This window comes from Phoca vitulina, unplaced genomic scaffold (assembly GCF_004348235.1).
Source record: "Phoca vitulina isolate PV1807 unplaced genomic scaffold, GSC_HSeal_1.0 scaffold49, whole genome shotgun sequence".
In the NCBI taxonomy this organism is placed as follows: domain Eukaryota; kingdom Metazoa; phylum Chordata; class Mammalia; order Carnivora; family Phocidae; genus Phoca; species Phoca vitulina.
This window is the reverse complement of record NW_022589752.1, coordinates 679224-697756: the sequence shown is the minus strand read 5'-3', so window position 1 is coordinate 697756 and position 18533 is coordinate 679224. Positions and strand designations below refer to the sequence as shown.

Genomic DNA, 18533 nt, shown 5'->3' with positions numbered 1-18533 from the left:
TTAGAAAGTAACAAACAACTGTTTAGGATGAGAGGTCTCAGTCATCAAGGGCTGAGAAATCACTGTGGGTAATATCTGACTATCTCTTAATGTTATTTTGAACTGAGATTAGGGAGACTTCAAAAATCCTGTGGTCTGTCTTCTGTGTCTTAGAATCATGAATTTTCACAAACTGCCTTAAAAAAAGACCTATTATTTCATTTGGGCCTGGCAAGAAGAGAATCTTTCCCCATCTTTGGGTAAAAGTTTCTTAAAACATATATTTTTCTGAATAAGATTTATACTTCTCTTTAACCTCCCATCCTGAATAAATATAAGATGCCTAAGACCCTGCCTGGGTTCTAGAGTTTAAAATGCAAACTGGCTACAAGCAAGCCAAGTGTGGCTCTCAAATGTATTTTATTCAGCCTTTACAATCAAAAAAATTATTTAAAATATATTGCCAACATTAAAAACTAGGAGATTTCACATAGAATTTAGTAGCACTTGGATAAAAAATTAGAATATCTGGCAGCACTGGGTCCTATGTCCATCAACAGGGTCTGAGGAGTTCCTGATCTTTTTGGTTTTGTCATGTATCCTTTGTTTACCACAGTCCTTAGCATTCCCTATTGCCTTCCATCAACTTCTCTTATGCTCCTTGCCTGGATTCTGTAGGCATTTGATTTTGGAACTCCTGTGTGCTAGACTGTGTTAGCTCAGATGTGTATCCTTAACCTTTACACCAGTGGTCTGAAATTGTTAACAGATTTGCTTCATTTGCTTATATTCCTGGCATTTCTGGATCAATCAATCAATTAATCAAAACATCTTTGTACTTACTATGGCCACTATATAATGTCAGAGGTTCAGATTTACAAGACATGATTTATACCTTTGAGCAACTTATTCTCCACTTGTGGGGGATGAGTGTATACATAAAATGGCTAGCAGATAGTACTAAATGCTAAGTGTCTAGAGTGTCAGTTAAAGGGAGTGACATTGCTGTAGGGTTCTTTTTGTGACAGTGGGTAGGACTGTGGATGCTGATCCCTGAAGATAAGGTTGGTCAGGGAAAGTTCTGGAGAAGGAAGACATTAGGTTGTATTTGAGAGTTGGTAGGATGTGGTGGGTTACAGACTTCATTGTTCACATGAATTGTGTAGAGGAACTTCAGCTTCTCCAACTCTACCCAGAGCTGAAGTGGGACCAAGAATATGTATCTTTTCTACGCATTTTAGGGTGATTCTGTTATATGTGGGCCACATGATAAAAAAAGGGGAAAAGATGACTCAAGCAGATAGGGTAAAATAAGCAGAGATAAGAGTGTGAGTGGAGAATTTAGAGACTATAAAATTCAGCTGATTCGAGGCTTATATGTGCAAGTCCTGGGAGATGATTGAGGGAGCAATGCAGGGAAGAGAGGAATGCTCTAGGAACAAATTCTTTTCCTTTTTCTCACAAGAAAGAATGACAGATACTTTTTGTTTTTGAGGGAGACAGAGACAGAGACAGAGTGCACACATGGGCAGGGATGAGGGAAGGGGCAGAGAGAGAGCCCAACGCAGGCTTGATCTTACCACCCTGAGATCATGACCTGTGCATAAATCAAGAGTTAGTCACTTAACTGACTGAGCCACCCAGGTGCCCCAACAGATACTTTTTTATAAAGGGGGGTGGGGTGGGGAGAAAGCAGAAGGAGCCAGTTATTCTCAAAGAAAATATTCTCTGCTTGATTTCTTCATTTTGTCATGGAATAGTTATATATGAGACAATACTAGGTTTGCTTTTTTAAGAAATTAATAATTTAATAGTTAATTAGCCAGCAGTTGATCCTGGTACTGTTGTTAAGGTGCTCAGTCAGTTAAATTGGATTAACAGTTTAATAGTCTGCTGCATTACTGAGTAATTGCACACTCTTTATGGTTGAAAACAAAATAGATGTCTTAATTTACTCCACATTTTAGTGCAACAAACATTAAGCTGGAGGTCAGGGGTTTTGCCCCAGTACTTCATAAAAGGCCTAGTATATGGTTGTTTGGAACCCAATAAATACCTGCCAAATATCTTTAACTGAAATGTGCTTGATATTTGTAGTTCTTAATTTCCAGGTGAGGGGGGAGTTTGATTAGATTAGTAGTTTTCTGTACCATCAATTTCCTTGGGGTGTCTAAGTGTCACTTTCAGAAATAAGAGGCACCAAGAGAGGTGCCCACCTGCACCTCAAACAGCATCTTCTCTTTTGTTTTTCTATTTTTGTTTTTTAATGGAGATTTTCTGCATAAATCTTATTTGAAAAACAACAGAAGACTTCCATTGTGAAACAAAAGAACATCAACAATAATAAGTTTGAAAGTCTCTGAAGTACTGAAGAAATGATTTGATTCAATTTCACATATATTTACAAGCTGCTATGCACAGCTTTAACACATAATTCTCATGACTCATTGAGCATAAATGAATTCTTATGTTCCTCTGATCTGTTTCAGTTTTTGAGCAACCCTTGAACTTGTAGAAGATCTTATTGGACATAATACCTGCAGACACTTCATGGTTCTTAAGGGTGAAAAATGACTTGGTAGGTAGATAATAGGGTAGGGAGAGTGGGGGGAGGTAGGGGAGGAGGCATTGTAGCAGCCTCAACAAATATAGGGAGACAAGAAATTCAGGCTATTTTGGAGGAGAAGCACAGTAAATAAAATGGTGTGGAGGGAATATGGAGTGTGAGCCTAGGTGATGTGGTGTGAAACAAGAAAGAACAAGGAGTTTGGGGTGTTGGGTTCTGAGTGCCTCAATGAAGATCTCAAATGTTTTTGTCTATGGATGGTGGGGCAAAAATGGTACATTTTGTACGTTCTTTGTAGGGGAGTGACTTGCACTAGATTTTGTTTATTTAAAGATTTATTGAGGGATAAGCAATATAGAAAGAACTGTGCATATTGAATGTGCATAATTTTATGTGTTTGGACATATGCAAACACCTGTGATAGCATCACTTTTGTTTTGGAAGAAAAACTAGTACATGAGAGTGAAGGATAGATGGTGGACAAGAACTAGAATCCGACAATAGTAGTAAGCCATTACAAAATTTTTGCAATGAGGTGAGGCGCCAGGGTGGCTCAGTGGGTTAGGCTTCTGACTCTTGGTTTTGGCTCAGGTCATGCTCTCATGGGTCATGATCTCATGGGTCATGGGATTGAGCCCTCCCTTGGGCTCTGCCCTCAGTAGGGAGTCTGCCTCTGCCCCCATGTGCACATGCTCTCTCTCAGTCTCTCTCTCAAAGAAAATAAATCTTTAAAAAAAATTTGCAATGAGGATGGAAAGAGGAGAGTAGAAGAACCTCTGCAGAGGTAGGTGATAGGGTGATACTGAGAGAAAATGACTCCCAAGATTTCTAAGCCGTGTTCCTGAGAAAATATTGGTCCGTTAAAAATAAGGTAACAGTATTGATCACTTACTTAGTGCCAGATGGAGCTCATTTAAGCCTCACAACTGTCTGAGGCGGGTACAAATGAGAACACTAAGGCACTGAGGTTAAATAAGTCACCAGTGGTCATAGAAGAAACGTTAAGTCAGGACTCAGATATGGTCAGGCAGGGCTTGAGGGCGATGCTTCTCAATAGGAAGATGTACTGTATTTGCAGAGTAAGATTCTTGCGGTGGTACTTCTACCTCAGGAGTTGAGAATGCAGTCTAGCAATGAATGGCATGAACTAGGTTCTTGCTGCTGCCGCCGCCATTTTGTGCTCTACTACTAAGAATCACTGGAGGCTACCTTTGAAATGTTGTGCATACCCTTCGTAGTCCTTTCCTTTCCACCATGAAAAATCTCCCCTGTTTGAGAACTGCGGCCAACCTCTGGCCTAAAGTAGAGGTACAGGCCTTCCTTGCTGCTTTGGCATTCATGGGTCAGAAACAATGTCAGTAACAAATTTCAGTTAACTGGGAATTGATTATGAAACATTTAATGAATCTGCTTAATGGTCCCATGAACTGATGTAATATTTGGCTTCTAGGGGTTGTGTCCCAACTATAGATTATATGTGAAAAATACGTAATACTCCTTGGAATGCTTATGTATTATTTTTTATAATGGATTGAATCAAACATTTTAATGGAGAAATAGTGCCCAACACATAAATATATCACATTATTCAATTTCCAGAGATGCATCCTGTGTAGAAAGAATATTAACACTGAGTTTATCTTTTTTAAATCACAATTTTATTAGTGGAATGGGGAATACAAATCTTAGCATCAGCTTTCTGGAAATTCACTTTCATATAATTGAAGGACAATGAAAGGTCTTTGAATGGTATGGATGTGCAAATATTCTATAATTAGTACTTATATATCCCCAGGAAAAGTTGTGGGTAATGTTTTTTAAGGGTTCAATAATTAAGTATCTATAATGAGAAGCATTAGTCTCTGAAATAAATTAACTAATTACTAGATATTTTCATCATAAAAATGCTTACACATGCAAAGTAAGAAAATAGCAGAAATTTTAATTTGGATTTCCAAGGGGCTAGTTAAATGACTGAAAAAGCAAATACATATTTGCTTATTTACCAGAAAGGACCAAAGCTGCTTTTGATTCAGCTGCATCTTGTCATTATTTTGCCTGTTAGCTGGATGCCATACTTACTAGGAATTTGCTTGGGGGAAGTTGTCAGTCCTTAGTTGAAATAATAAAGTGGGGTACAGAGATAAAGAGATGTGCATCTGAAGAATATTGTTGGAGGGTTGGGGGCTTAATTGATGCACTGGTTAGAATGTAGTTAGGTCCTTGAGCGGACAGTGCAATTAAATATGTCAAGGAGGGCATAATTAGATGGGTGGCTGAATGGTGTAATTACATTCATAAGAGGGGGGCTGTAATTAGACGTAAGACGGGGTGTATTTAGATGCCTCAGTCGAGGATATAATTAACATATGGGTGAGAAATTAAATTATGTGTGTGGGTGAAGCATAATTATGTGTGGGAGTCCATGTGGATATATGGGTGAGGGTACATAGAAATGAATGGGTTGGACTATAATTAGAAGTACAAGTTCATATTCCTATGGACAAAAACTTGAGATTTTCATCAATAAGGGCAAGCATATGTTTTGACATAATGAGTAATAGTCGCTGGCATATAGCAACAGCCTTTCAAGCCACTTCAAGGGTTGCAAATCAAAAGCTCTGCTTTTCTGTTAAGATTTGAGACCCACATCTAACATTGATAGTGATTCCTCTTCTTAATAATGGCACTTGGTAGTGTTCTGAATACTGAGTGGTCTGGTAATATTTCTAGCTTTAAAACACAACTGCATGACATGGAAGACTTGTTCCCCTTCCTATCAAAGAGAAGTGTTTGGAGGGGGTAGTCGGGCAAAACAAACAAACAGACAAAGAGTTTTCCTTTGAATTGTGAAGCGTGAAAATAAAAGTCCAACTTTTTTAGCTAAAAGAGTATCAGCATAAAGTTCCACGTGTAACAAAATAAGGAAAATTTAGCTTGATAGCTTCACTTATTTTTTTAGTTATAAAATAATACTTATTTAGAAATATTTATGGCATTCTCCCTTTCCTCTCCTCTCACCCCCCAATATGAAAACAACCAAGCAAGGAATGTAGGTTACAGGTGAAACAGGAACAGAAGTGGTAGAAGGAGGCTAGAGAAAGAAGAATCTAGAGCAAGGTAGATGCAAAAGTTATTTGGTGCATCTGGAAACTTACATTGAAGCAGTGAGAGTTATGATTGTTGTCATTAACGCTGAGTTTATCTTTTTTATCTGATATATCTGAGATATCTTAAGTTTAAAACAGTGGACTATTTTGTTGCCGTCTTCAAAAGCAAGAGAGTATTTAAAAATACTACTTTGTTGCTTAGATAAATTCTTGAAATTAAAGATATTTCATTGGCCATTAGTTTGCTTAATCTGATTCAATCTATTACTCAATTCTCGTGTCTGGGCACTGCAGAGCCTCCTCTTGTTTGTTCAGAGCTTAGATTGTTTCTGGCCGAGCTCCACTATGGATAGAATTGTCAACCTTAAAAATAAAGTAGCCAGTTATTTTACCAGGAAAATGAGTTTATTTAGGAATAGCAGAGCACTTGCAATTTGGGACATGCAAACTGTAATCAACCCTAGACAAGTCTGGAGAACAAAGGAGAGGGGGGTTTGCTTTTAGAGAGGAAAGGAAGGAGTTGAGAGGGGTGGTTCTGAATGAAAGTTCATTGGAGGAAAGCAAGAGTTCAGGTTTGTGGTAACTTCTCATTGTCTGGGCTGTTGCTGGGCTAGGACAAAATCTTCTTTTTCCTCCTGCTGGGGTAGGAAAATAAGCTTCCTCCTGCCCAGGTAGGTAAAGTATGCTGCAAGTAGTGGTACAGGCTTGAGAGCTCCTTCTTCAGGACTTCTCAACTCCATTTTGAATGAGGTTTTCCTTTACTCATTTTCACAGAATCCAAGTGGGTCACCTCTGGGATTTTAAACTTTTTGGCTTCCTGGTACTCCTAGTAGAAGCCTAGATATAAGGTTAGTTTTTTTTTTATAACTTGGATGTAGGGACATTATAGCCTGCCCCCAATATCTGGTTTTGCCCTAGAGTGGTTCTATAGAACATTTTTTATTCTTCAATTTTTATTTCACATCAATGCATGATGCTAATTTTTTATATTGTAGACATGCCTCAAAGACTATTGTAAATTAATTTGTATCAGAGGTGTTTTTACTAAAGTGTTGTGTATTCCTGTAAAAATAGTTACTGCAGCATTGTTTAATCCAGTTCTCTATCTGCTAAGTGGTTAACAGTTTTTCTTTTCTCCATGTGCCTCCTCCCCTCCCCGCAGGACAAGCTCAGACTCTAAAAAGGTTAGTGATTGACGGTGGTTAACTCACTTCCTCGTAGAGATAGTGTAATTATCATTCAGGACATCTAGTTATGTCTATGGGATAGAAGATGAGTAGGCACAGAGTGTCCTCATGTTAGTAATTGAAGTCACTGGCCCTTAGTGCTTTGTTGTCTTGTGTGATTGCACATGAAGAGGAAGAAGTGAGGCATCTTGCTTTGGAAATGACTTTGGTAAATAATGCTTCATTCACTTAATTAAAAAACCATTCTGGGATGCTCTAGAGCTATTTACATAAGGCACAAAAAACATGGCTTAAATTCTTCAGATTTTAATAGCATTCTTCCAGAAGTCATATTGTAAGCCAGGAATAATTTATCAGGTGGTATTTGTAATTTGCTTCTGAAAATGTCTTCTAGCCTGTAATAAGTCTCTTCACCTTCATTTATGCCATAAAACATTAAAGACCCTAATTTTTGTCCTTTTTTTTCTTTCAACTTTCTTAAGATTATTTGATGGACCAGAAATCTCAACTACTTTTCTTATGCCTAAAAACTTGAGATCTCAGGTCTCAGGGTCACTTCCTCATAAAGATGTCCTATAACTATAGCACTCTGTACTTTCCTATTGTATTTATTAAATTCTGTTTTTCCTGTTAACATGTTAGCTCCATGAATGGGGTACATGTCTATTTTGTTCACCAGCATATTCTCAGTATACACAGCAGCTTCTGGTCCATCAGAGGTGCTCAACAAATAGTTGTTGAGTGAAAAGGTAAGTTGGACATCAGGCTATTTAAGAAGAGACCCAAGCAATGTAGGCCATGGGCCATGATAAGGATAAGGGATAACTCAAAAAACAAAATTGGCGATGGCTTTATTCATTGGCTCTTATTTAGAGAGTGGCAGGGCTCATGTCTGTTCTTGCAGTTTGGAGATTAAATTATATATCCATTGTGACACGAAGAAAATTCCACTTTAGGGGTGCCTGGGTAGCTCAGTCGTTAAGTGTCTGCTCGATCACGAGCCCCACATCAGGCTCCCTGTTCGGCGGGAAGCCTGCTTCTCCCTCTCCCACTCTCCATGCTTGTGTTCCTGCTCTCGCTCTCGCTCTCTCTCTCTCTCTGTCACATAAATAAATGAAATCTTAAAAAAAAAAAAATTCCACTTTAGGTAAGGTACTGGTGAAAACAGATTAGATGTTCAACAAAAATCTGATTAAATAATTAACATATTAAACAAATAGTCGATTATCTGCTCTGTGCTTACTTGGGATATAGAGTGTTGAGCAAAAAAGATAGGCTCCTTGCAATGATTCACACACAAAAAATGTACATTTAAAAATTCATTAAATTCGGGTGCCTGGCTGGCTCAGTTGGTTAAGCGACTGCCTTTGGCTCAGGTCATGATCCCCAAGTCCTGGGATTGAGTCCCGCATCAGGCTCCCTGCTCAGCAGGGAATCTGCTTCTCCCTCTGACCCTACTCCCTCTTATGCTCTCTCTCAAATAAATAAATAAAATCTTTAAAAAAAATTCATTAAATTCATTGATTCATAGAAGTAGTTGATATATCCTCAAAGGCCAATGATAAAAAATATTTTGTTCAAGACCAATATAATTCTTTGAAGTTGAAAGTATCTCACCCAAAGATAAACTACATATTATAGTAGTCTAGCAATATACAGATACATTTTTTCCTAGAGAATTAAATTTTTTAGTATATAGTAATGTACTAATGCCATATATAGGACTTCAGAGTTTCTGATGATGTTCAATGCCTCACCTTATTTTAATTCTCCTAATCATGCTGGAAGACAGATGGGATAGTTATTATCATGCCTGACTTCCTGTGAGGCACTGAGAGTTTGAGGGGACTGGCAATCCAGAATATGAATTCCAGATGGTTAATATAATATAGTCATTAAGAAGATGGCCATTAATAGATGGGACAGTGATAGGCAAAAAAATTTGGACAAAGATCCATCAGGTGAATTAGTGGTCCAGCAATATTTTGAGCTCATCCATATGGTTGATCTGCCTAATTCATTCTTTCATTTAGAGAATATTTTTTTGTTGTTTGTTTTTTTTTTAATTGAAGTACGGTTGACACACAGTGTTACATTAGTTTTAGGTGTATAACGTAGTGATTCCACAAATCCATCCATTATGCTATATGCTCACCACAAGTGTAGCTACCATCTGTCTGTCCCTATATAATGCTATTACAATACCATTGATTATATTCCCTATCTTGTACCTTTTATTCCCATAACTTGATCATTCCATTACTGGGAGCCTGTATCTCCCAATCCCCTTTACCCATTTTGCTTATTCTCCCAGCTTCCTTCCCTCTGGCAACCATCAGTTTGTTCTCTGTATTTATGGATCTGTTTTTGCTTTTTGTTTGTTTATTCATTTGTTTTGTTTTTTAGATTCCACGTATAAATGAAATCATATGGTATTTGTCTTTCTCTGTCTAACTTATTTTCACTTAGCATAATACCCTTTAGGTCCATCCATGTCACAAATGACAAGATCTTATTCTTTTTTTTTATATGGCTGAGTAATACTATGTTGTGTGTGTATGTATAGGTATATGTGTGTGTGTGTGTGTGTGTGTATACCATGACTTCTTTATCCATTCATATACTGATGGACATAGAGTAGTATTTTTTAAGGTTAGCAGGAGGAGTTTTATAGTATACTATATTCTCAGACCCAGTAGACATTTTCTGGCAGGGGTACAAGGAGATACATTTGAAAAGAAAGGATGCAATGCCTTAATAAAAAAATAGTCTTTGCCAAAATAGTAATATTCATGTGGAAACAGATGACCAAAAGTTCTTTCTAGGTACTGTACCCCAGAAGGAGAACGTTGCATTCACATATTCTGGTAGGCACTGATCATTGCCAAGCTGAGATATTCTGTATTTAAAATAGCACAATGACAGTATTATATCAATTAGTTAAAATTCCACAGTGCTTTCTCGGTTAAGTTTTTCCTCTCTGTAAAGCTTTGGTGAGCTGTTATTGTGCCCAGAAGAGTGTGTATGTAGGCACTTGAGAAATATTTATTGAAATGAAATTGCTTGTGTGAGGGCCAGCAGTTGACCAAATGGAGAAGTAGCAAGCAAATATTAACAGAAAAAAAGAAATGGCTCCCCCCATCCCTGGCCTTTAGTTCAAGAGCTTTTAAAAAAAAATTTTATAGTATATGAATATAATAGTTACATTTTACAATTGTTAAGGTAGAGTTAGACAAATCACTCTATTATCATGTTTCCCCAAGCCCCTGGAATCTCAGTATTTTGTGGCTTGAACAAGTCAGTAAACTGTGCTAGAAGGAGGAAAGGGATGAAAGAAGAAGGGAAGGAAGAAAGAAGAAGGGAAGGAACACCGTACCAGGAGCTCAAGGAGATGTATGTACAACATCTCATATAATCCTGTGATATTAGCCCTCTTTGGAGACAAGAAATGGAACACTGAGGGGTTGGACAGCCTGCCCTGTAGTCCCACAGTCCTACAACCTGGAAGTTAGGAGGTAGGAGGCACCAGCTTTTTTCTTTTTTTTTTAAAGATTTGTTTATTTATTATATATAGGGAGAGACTGCACATGAGTGGAGGGAGGGGCAGAAGGAAATGGGGAGGGAGAAAATCTCAAGCAGACTCTCTGCTGAGCACAGAGCCTGACACTGGGCTTGATTCCACAACCTGAGATCATGACCTGGGCCAAAATCAAGAGCCCATTGGCCAACCGACCAAGCCATCCCAGCGCCCCTGGAGACACCTGGCTTTATGTTGCTGCTGCTACTTCTGCCCTTTCCCAGATATGCTGCTTCTGTGCCCAGATTCTTACCTGGAAGCCTGGGGTTGCTAGTCAGTCTGGTTCAAGAACTCTTTTTTTTCTTTTCTCTTTTTTTTAGATTTATTTATTTTAGTGGGGGAGGGGCACAGGAAGAGGGAGAGAATTCTCAAGTAGACTCCCTGCTGAACATGGAGCCCAACACGGGGCTCAATCTCAATGATTTTAGAATCATGACCTGAGCCGAAACCAAGAGTTGGATGCTTAACCAACTGAGCTACCCAGGCACCCCTCAAGAACTCTGACAACAATGAGGGAGGGTTTAAGTTGGCTTTTACAAGGCAAACTAAATATTATTATTATTGTTATTGTTATTATTAATTATTATTATTATTTTATTATTTGGGGGGGAGGTAGAGAGAGAGGGAGAATCCCAAGCAGGCTTCATGCCCAGCACAGAGGCCAGTGCAGGGCTTGATCTCACAACCCTGAGATCGTGACCTGAGATGATATCAAGAGTCCTATGCTTAACTGACTGAGCCACCCAGGTGCCCCACGGCAAACTAAATATTAGTTGAGCATGAATGAGCCCACACTCTTAAAATAACTATATAAAAATAGATATGCAAATAAACATGTATAACTCACTGAGCTCAGATCAGGCTTCTTCTTTTTTTTTTTTTTTAAGATTTTATTTATTTATTTGACAGAGACACAACGACAGAGGGAACACAAGCAGGGGGAGCTGGAGAGCGAGAAGCAGGCTTCCCGCTGAGCAGGGAGCCTGATGTGGGACTCGATCCTAGGACCCTGGGATCATGACCTGAGCCAAAGGCAGATGCTTAACAACTGAGCCACTCAGGCGCCACTCAGATCAGGCTTCTGTCTACACTGTGAACCAAATCTATCCTTGTTAAGGTTACCAAGTGACCTTCACGTTGTTAAATCCAGGGGGCAATTTTTAGCTATTATTTACTTTATTTATTAATCTCTTTATTATTGCAAATCTATTGCATTTGCTACCATTTTTCCCCTTCTTTTTTGAGAAACCTTTTTTTTTTTAGCTTGTCTTCCCAGACACACTTTCCTGTTGTTTTTTTTTTTTCTGCCATTTTATTGGCCACTCCTTAGTCTCCTTAGTGTCCTGACTTCTTGTTGGAGTGTCCCAGGATTCAAGTCTTTGACCTCTTCTCTTTTCCGTCTACACCCATTCACCATCTAGTCTCCTAACTTTAGTTCCCTACTGTATGCTGATCACTCCCAGCTTTCTCCAGGAAAGACCAGTTCCCTGGATGTATTCTCATATTTCAGTTGCCTCCTTGACACTGCCATTTAAATGTCTAAAGGAGATGTCACACATGACATATTTAAAATTGAACTCCAAATCATTTTCCCCAAAACCTGCTCCTCTGTAATCTATACCTCAGTAAATGGCAGGTCCATCTTTACAGCTGTTTTAGCCAAAACCCTTGGCATCATTCTTAATTCCTCTTTTTTCTCTTACTCTATTTCCATTACCTCAGCAAATCCTGTCAGCTTTCCTTCAAAATTTCTCCAGAATCTGCTCACTTCTCACCATCCCCACTGCCATCACCCTCATCCAAGCCACCAGAATCTCTAGTCCACTGTTACAGGAGACTCCTGACTGGTTCCTTTCTTTATACCCATGACATCTTGTAGCCTGTTCACACAGAGACAGAGTGGTTGTTCCAAAATATGGCATAACGTCACTCCTTTGCTCTCCCTACCTTGACTTGATGTTCACCTTGGAACAAAACCCAAAGTCTTTATCATACCCTTCAAGGCCCTACAGAATTTGTTCTCCGGTCTCTCCACCAGTTAACTCTGATTTTCTCTTCTACTTGTCAATCCCCTGCTTACTCATCTCCAGACACAATGGGGTCTTTGCTCTTCCTTTTGTACCCCATGAATGTTCCTTCCTCAAGGTCAGCAACAGCAGTTCCCCCTGGATGTCCATAATGCCCACCACCTCATTTTCAAGGATTTGCTCGCATGTCTCCTTTGAGGTCTTCCCCAGCCACCCTATTTGAATTGCAGTTCTTCAAAAGCCATTTCCTGATTGTTTCATGCCAGTGATTTGTTTCTCTGCACAGCCCATATTGCCATCTGACATACTGTTCATTCCACTCATTTGTCTTTACTCATGAGAATGTAAGCTCCATAGGAACAGGGATTATTACATATGTCCCTGTCACCCAGAACAGTGCCTGGAACATAGTAGGCACTCAGTAAATACTTGTGGAATAAATGAATAGCTAATTTGAGCATATAAACTTAAATCTGCATCTAACATAGATCTAACCAATGTATTTCTTTTTTTTTGCACTTTTATTTTTTTATATATAAATATATTTTCTTTTTTAATTTAAATTCAATTAATTAATATATAACGTATTATGTTTCAGGGGTACAGGTCTGTGATTCATCAGTCTTATATAATACCCAGTGCTCATTATAACACATACCCTCCCCAATGTCCATCACCCTGTTCCCACATCCCGCCACCCCTTTCCCCTCCAGCAACCCTCAGTTTTTTCCTAAGATTAAGAATCTCTTATGGTTTGTCTCCTTCTCTGATTTCATCTTGTTTCATTTTTTCCTCTCTTCTCCTATGATCCTCTGCCTTGTTTCGGTAGATCTAACCAATGTATTTCTAATGACTTCAAACCCTCCTTAGGACTGACTGAGGAAAATGCCACATATAACCCTGGATCAATCTGGACGTGTTAGAGTGCTGGCCTTTGCCTGTCTTTCTTCTCTGTATCCCGCTCTGGAGTTCACTAGACTGTTCTCTGTTGTAGTCATGCAGGGAATTCTTAATTGTCTGTGGGCAAATGCTTAGACTTTACCATTTAAATACTGTATCTTTATCAACTATATTTTCATAGCACTGGCTGTTCCTTTCACATACTAGAAATAGAGGAAGTAAAATTTTTTCTTGTGCTGCATTAAGTGCCAACCTCAGCTCCTAGTGATCACACAGACTCTTGGAATTTTATTTTTCTGGTTTAATTACTTTGGGCCTATGTGAAGCTCTTAGAGTATATATTCATGTATTTCATTTATTCTTCTGGTATAATCCATATTTGCTTCAAATTCATGCAGAATGGCCTACTTAATATCAGAATGGTTATTTTATGTACCAGTTCTATAGATGTAAGTTCTTCCTCCAAAGAACTGCAACCAATAAGTATTGTTTCAGCAAGCAGGAGATTCTGTACTTCGTGGTTCTTGCTGACCCAGCTAAAAGACACTGAATGACGCATTTCACTTCCAGGGGCTATTGCTAGGTTTTGATAGTCCCTGGTACTATAAATAGCACTTCAGGGAACACTCAGGTACACTGGACATTTTCTTTGCAGTTCAGTTCAATGTTTGCAGAAAGAAAGTCACATGCTGTCTGGTTTGCACAAGTCCCTTGCCCCTTAGCGCCTCCCAAGTTCTAGACAGACCCACCCAGAGTGTACATTTTCTCATAAACACAGCATTTACTTTCAGCATACTTTATGCCTTTGTTTATACTGTTTCTCTGCCTGGCAAAATCCTGTTCATCCTTTAAGATTCATCTCGAGTGAGAAAGCTTTCCCTGAGTTGGCTTGGCAGAAATTTGCCCTTTTCCTCCTGTGTGGGATTCTCCACAGCACTTAGAGCATACGTCTTCTACAACAATTTCAGCATTACGTTAGAGTCTGTTAGATAAGTTTCTATGTTCATAGTCCCCCTACATCCCAAACTGTGAGTCCTGAGGCCTGTGACTTTCGGTATCTTTTTGTATTTACCCCTAACAGCGTAGGCAACACTCAGCCACTGTTTGTTGAGTGAATTGCAGATTGTAGGAATGAATGAAATTGCATTCAGATAGGGAGATAGAATCCATTTGAGCTTGTTCCCAGTTTAATACCTTTAAAACTAATCTATGCTTAGTATGGATTTTTCTCTTTTCCCTAGCAGCCACTCTCTACAATGTACATGGTCAGTTTGATTCAAAATATGTTATATTTAAATACACTTCAGGGAATTAATTTTTTTATTATTTATTTATTATTTTTTTTTAGTTTCAAAGGAACAGGATAGTTTATTCCTTACAGACTTCTTGGCATCTTTCTTTCTCCATGCTCTTTTGGTCTGCCCAGTCTTCAATCAAATTCTTCCAACGGGTCTGCTGTAAACAATGATTTTGTGAGCGGTTGTGTGTTCTCTGCAGTGAAAACCCGCCTTGTTTTCTGTTGCTAGGCAACCCCATTCCAGCTGCCCTTGAAGAAATGCGCGGTGGTGGGAAATGGTGGGATTCTGAAGAAGAGTGGCTGTGGCCGTCAAATAGATGAAGCAAATTTTGTCATGCGGTAAGAGAGAGCACCCACAGCGCGGCCTCTGCCTTCTCTCCTTTTCCCTACCCCTTCCACAAGCCCTGGGGCCTTTCAAAGCTAGTCACTTGTGATTAATCAGTTGTAACTGCTCTTTAGCTTCCCTTCAAGTTCATATACAAGTGAGTGTAGGAGAGGGCCAGGGAGCAAGGGAACATGCCCCAAGAAAGTACAAAACCAAGAAGGGCTCAGACGTCCTGGGGAGACCCAAAAGTAGAAACACTTAGATTTTGCTTTAGATTTTGCTTTAGATTATATAGTCGGGTGATAAAAACTTCAAAGATTGTTTATAAATAAACGTTTTCATTTATTCATTTCACTCTACACCCTTTTCATCTTTGTTTTTCACAAAAGCATTTGTGAGTAGCAAGTGGGATTTGAAGACAGATCTGATCTGTGTACGGCTGGGACAACTGGAAGGAAGGTGGGGGCAGAACTTTTGAGCAGCGAGGAAGTTTGGTTGAAGGACTGAGCAGAGTGGTGACATGTATGTCACTTGAAGGGGAACACAGGAGGCTTCTGCAGGGGTGTGTAAAAAACCGCTAAGATGCATCCAGCCAGGGGTAGAGACCATCTACCTGTAGTGGCATCAACCTGCTGTGTTGGGTGATTTTGACCAGAAGTGAAGACAGCAAGTGATTGGATTGACATGGGTTTGGGATTGTCTGGGTAAGAGGGAGGAAGGAGGGGAGTGACAACACGGAGAATCCTGGCTAGAGAGAGTTGAGGTGACATACCTTGAAGTCTGGGCTGGATAGGAAGTGGGCTCTGAGAGGCATGAACAAGAGAGGAAGGGCACCAAATGGGGCCCAAGGACGGTGGGTTTTAGTCTGCTGCCTGCATCTACCTGGGAGTGGTAGCCTGCCGGGAACTGTTCCTCTAATTGTTTCAGACCTGTGGGGCCCAGATACACAAGTTGCCCTTGGCCCAGAGACAGGTGTTTAAGGGGCATCCCTTGTGTGTTCTGAAAGCACCTGCTGGTTTAGGCAGCATGGATCCACAGGAGAGTGCCAGACTGGGGCATACCCTTCCACAGACTTTGGCAGGGCAGATGAGTGCTAGGATGCTGGCACATACACCTGCTGAGTTTGGCATTTTACATCTTTTAAAGGGGGGAATGGGAGCACTATTCCAGGGCAAGCAGCACCAGCAAGGTAGGAGAGTGCAAAAATGGTGCCAGCACCTCCATCCCTGGAGAGAGTTCCAGCAGACCCTTGCCCTTCTGGCAGATGCTTTAAGATTAGCCAGTGAATTTCTTTCGCATATGGTCTAGGTGCTTTTCAGCTTGCTGTTTTTGCACTGGGACCCAAGGTAATGAGCCTGTGCATGAGCCCTTTTAAGATGGGAGTCTCCGTTTCCTACAGTCCTTTGGGTCTTCTAGGTATAAGCCATGCTGGTTTTCAAAGCCAGATGTTTCAGATCCTGTCTCTCTGGTGCAGGTCCCAAGGGTTGGGGTACATGATGTGGGGATCAAATACCTTGCTCGTTAGGGATATGCTCTGTATTTGTGAGATCCCTCCTACTTGTGGCTTGCCGTGCCAAGAATAGGGTTTTTGACAAGACTATGTCTCTGCCTCTCCTACCTTTCTTGATTTGGTCCTTTTATCTTTTGTTGTGGAGTTGCTATTCAGCTTATTTTCAGGTCTTTTCCAGGGAGAATTATTCTATAAGTAGCTGTAGATTTGGTGTACCAATGGGAGGAGGTCAGTTCAGGGTCTTCCTATGCCACCATATCGAACCCCTGCAAAGAATAGGGCCATTTTCATAATATATTTGAATTTCTTAAAAGCCTCATTTAAGGTTTACAATATGGGAGTAATTAAGTGTTTTTTTTTTTTTTAAAGATTTTATTTATTTATTTGACAGAGAGAGAGACAGTGAGAGAGGGAACACAAGCAGGGGGAGTGGGAGAGGGAGAAGCAGACTTCCCGCTGTGCAGGGAGCCCAATGTGGGGCTTGATCCCAGGACCCTGGGATCATGACCTGAGCTGAAGGCAGACATTTAACGACTGAGCCACCCAGGTGCCCCAATTAAGTGTTATAAATTGTTTATAAATTATTCTTATTTGACCACTTATGGTTCTACTTATAAATGGTTGCTTCATACATATTTTTTGGGTGCCCTGAGAAAATTCGGGTAGTATCATACGTTCAAGTTAAACATTTAGTGAGTACATATGATTAGAAAGCACGTAGTATGTCTGATCTTAGACTATAGGGTGCATGGAGAGTTACAGTGAGAGAACAGATCCAAAAATAGCCTTACCTGCACACAGTGATATACCACATTACAGTTCAAAGTGTTTTTCAGTATTAGGATATAACAGTATTATAATTTTCTTTGCTTAGACATTTTCAAGTACATTTTCTTATCTTTTTTTTTTTTTAAGATTTTATTTACTTATTTTAGAGAGAGAGAGCATGAGCAGGGGGGAGGAGCGGGTAGAGGAAGAGGGAGAAGCAGACTCTGGATGAGCAGGGAGCCGGACGCAGGGCTCGATCCCAGGGCCCCAGGATCATGACCTGAGCCAAAGCCAAATGCTTAACCGATTGAACCACCCAGGCACCCCTCAAGTACATTTTCTAATGCTAAACATCTATTTCTTGTTTTTCAAAGTAAACATTTGCTCTATAGTCCAAAGTAACACTTTAAAAAATAATATTATTGAATACAATTTATCTGGAAGGTCTGCAAGACAAAGGTAACATGCTTGCATCTTGGAGATGATTTGTGTGGCTCAGGGATATAAGTGAGGGCAACATCATTTTGGTGCGGTAGAATTATGCTCAAATGTGTGTTTTACATACTTAAATATGCGTAACACTTTTAAAGTTTTTATTTAAATTCCAGTTAACATGCAGTGTAATACTAGTTTTAGGTGTGCAACATAGCGATTCAGTACTTCCAGAAACACCCGGTGCTCATCACAACAGGTTCACCCCTCAGTCCCCATCACCTATTCAACCCATCCCCCTTGCCTGCCTCCTCTCTGGTAACCGTCAGTTTATTCTCTATAGTTAAGAGTCTGTTTCCTGGTTTGCCTCTCTCTCTCTCTCTCTTTTTCCCTATGCTCATTTGTTTTGTCTTCTAAATTCCATATATGAGTGAAATCATATGGTATTTCTCTTTCTCTGATATATTTCACCTAGCACAATACTCTCTAGCTCCATCCATGTCACTGCAAATGGCAAGATTTTATTCTTTTTGATGGCTAAGTAATATTCTATTGTCATGGAATGACACTTATCACTTCTTTAACACTTCTTTATCCGTTATATATCACTTCTTTATCCATTCATCAATCAATGGACACTTGGGCTGCTTTCCTATTTTGGCTATTGTAAATAATGCTACTGTAAACATCAGAGTACATGTATCCTTTGAATTTGTGTTTTTGTATTTTTTGGGTAAATACCTAGTAGTGCAATTGCTGGGTCGTAGGGTAGTTCTAGTTTTAACCTTTTTTTTTTTTTTTCAAAAAAATTTTAAAAGATTTTATTTATTTGAGAGAGAGAGAAAGTGAGAGCAC

The 18533-nt window shown here is 39.6% G+C and overlaps 1 protein-coding gene across 1 annotated transcript in view; it reads left to right on the top strand.

Moving 5' to 3' along the window:
- Positions 1-18533, top strand: part of ST8SIA1 (ST8 alpha-N-acetyl-neuraminide alpha-2,8-sialyltransferase 1) — a 145066-nt gene that overhangs the window by 71375 nt on the left and 55158 nt on the right. Inside the window, exon 3 of the mRNA XM_032432651.1 lies at positions 14873-14982. Coding sequence (XP_032288542.1) covers positions 14873-14982 — 110 coding nt within the window. The remainder of the gene's footprint in view (positions 1-14872; positions 14983-18533) is intronic.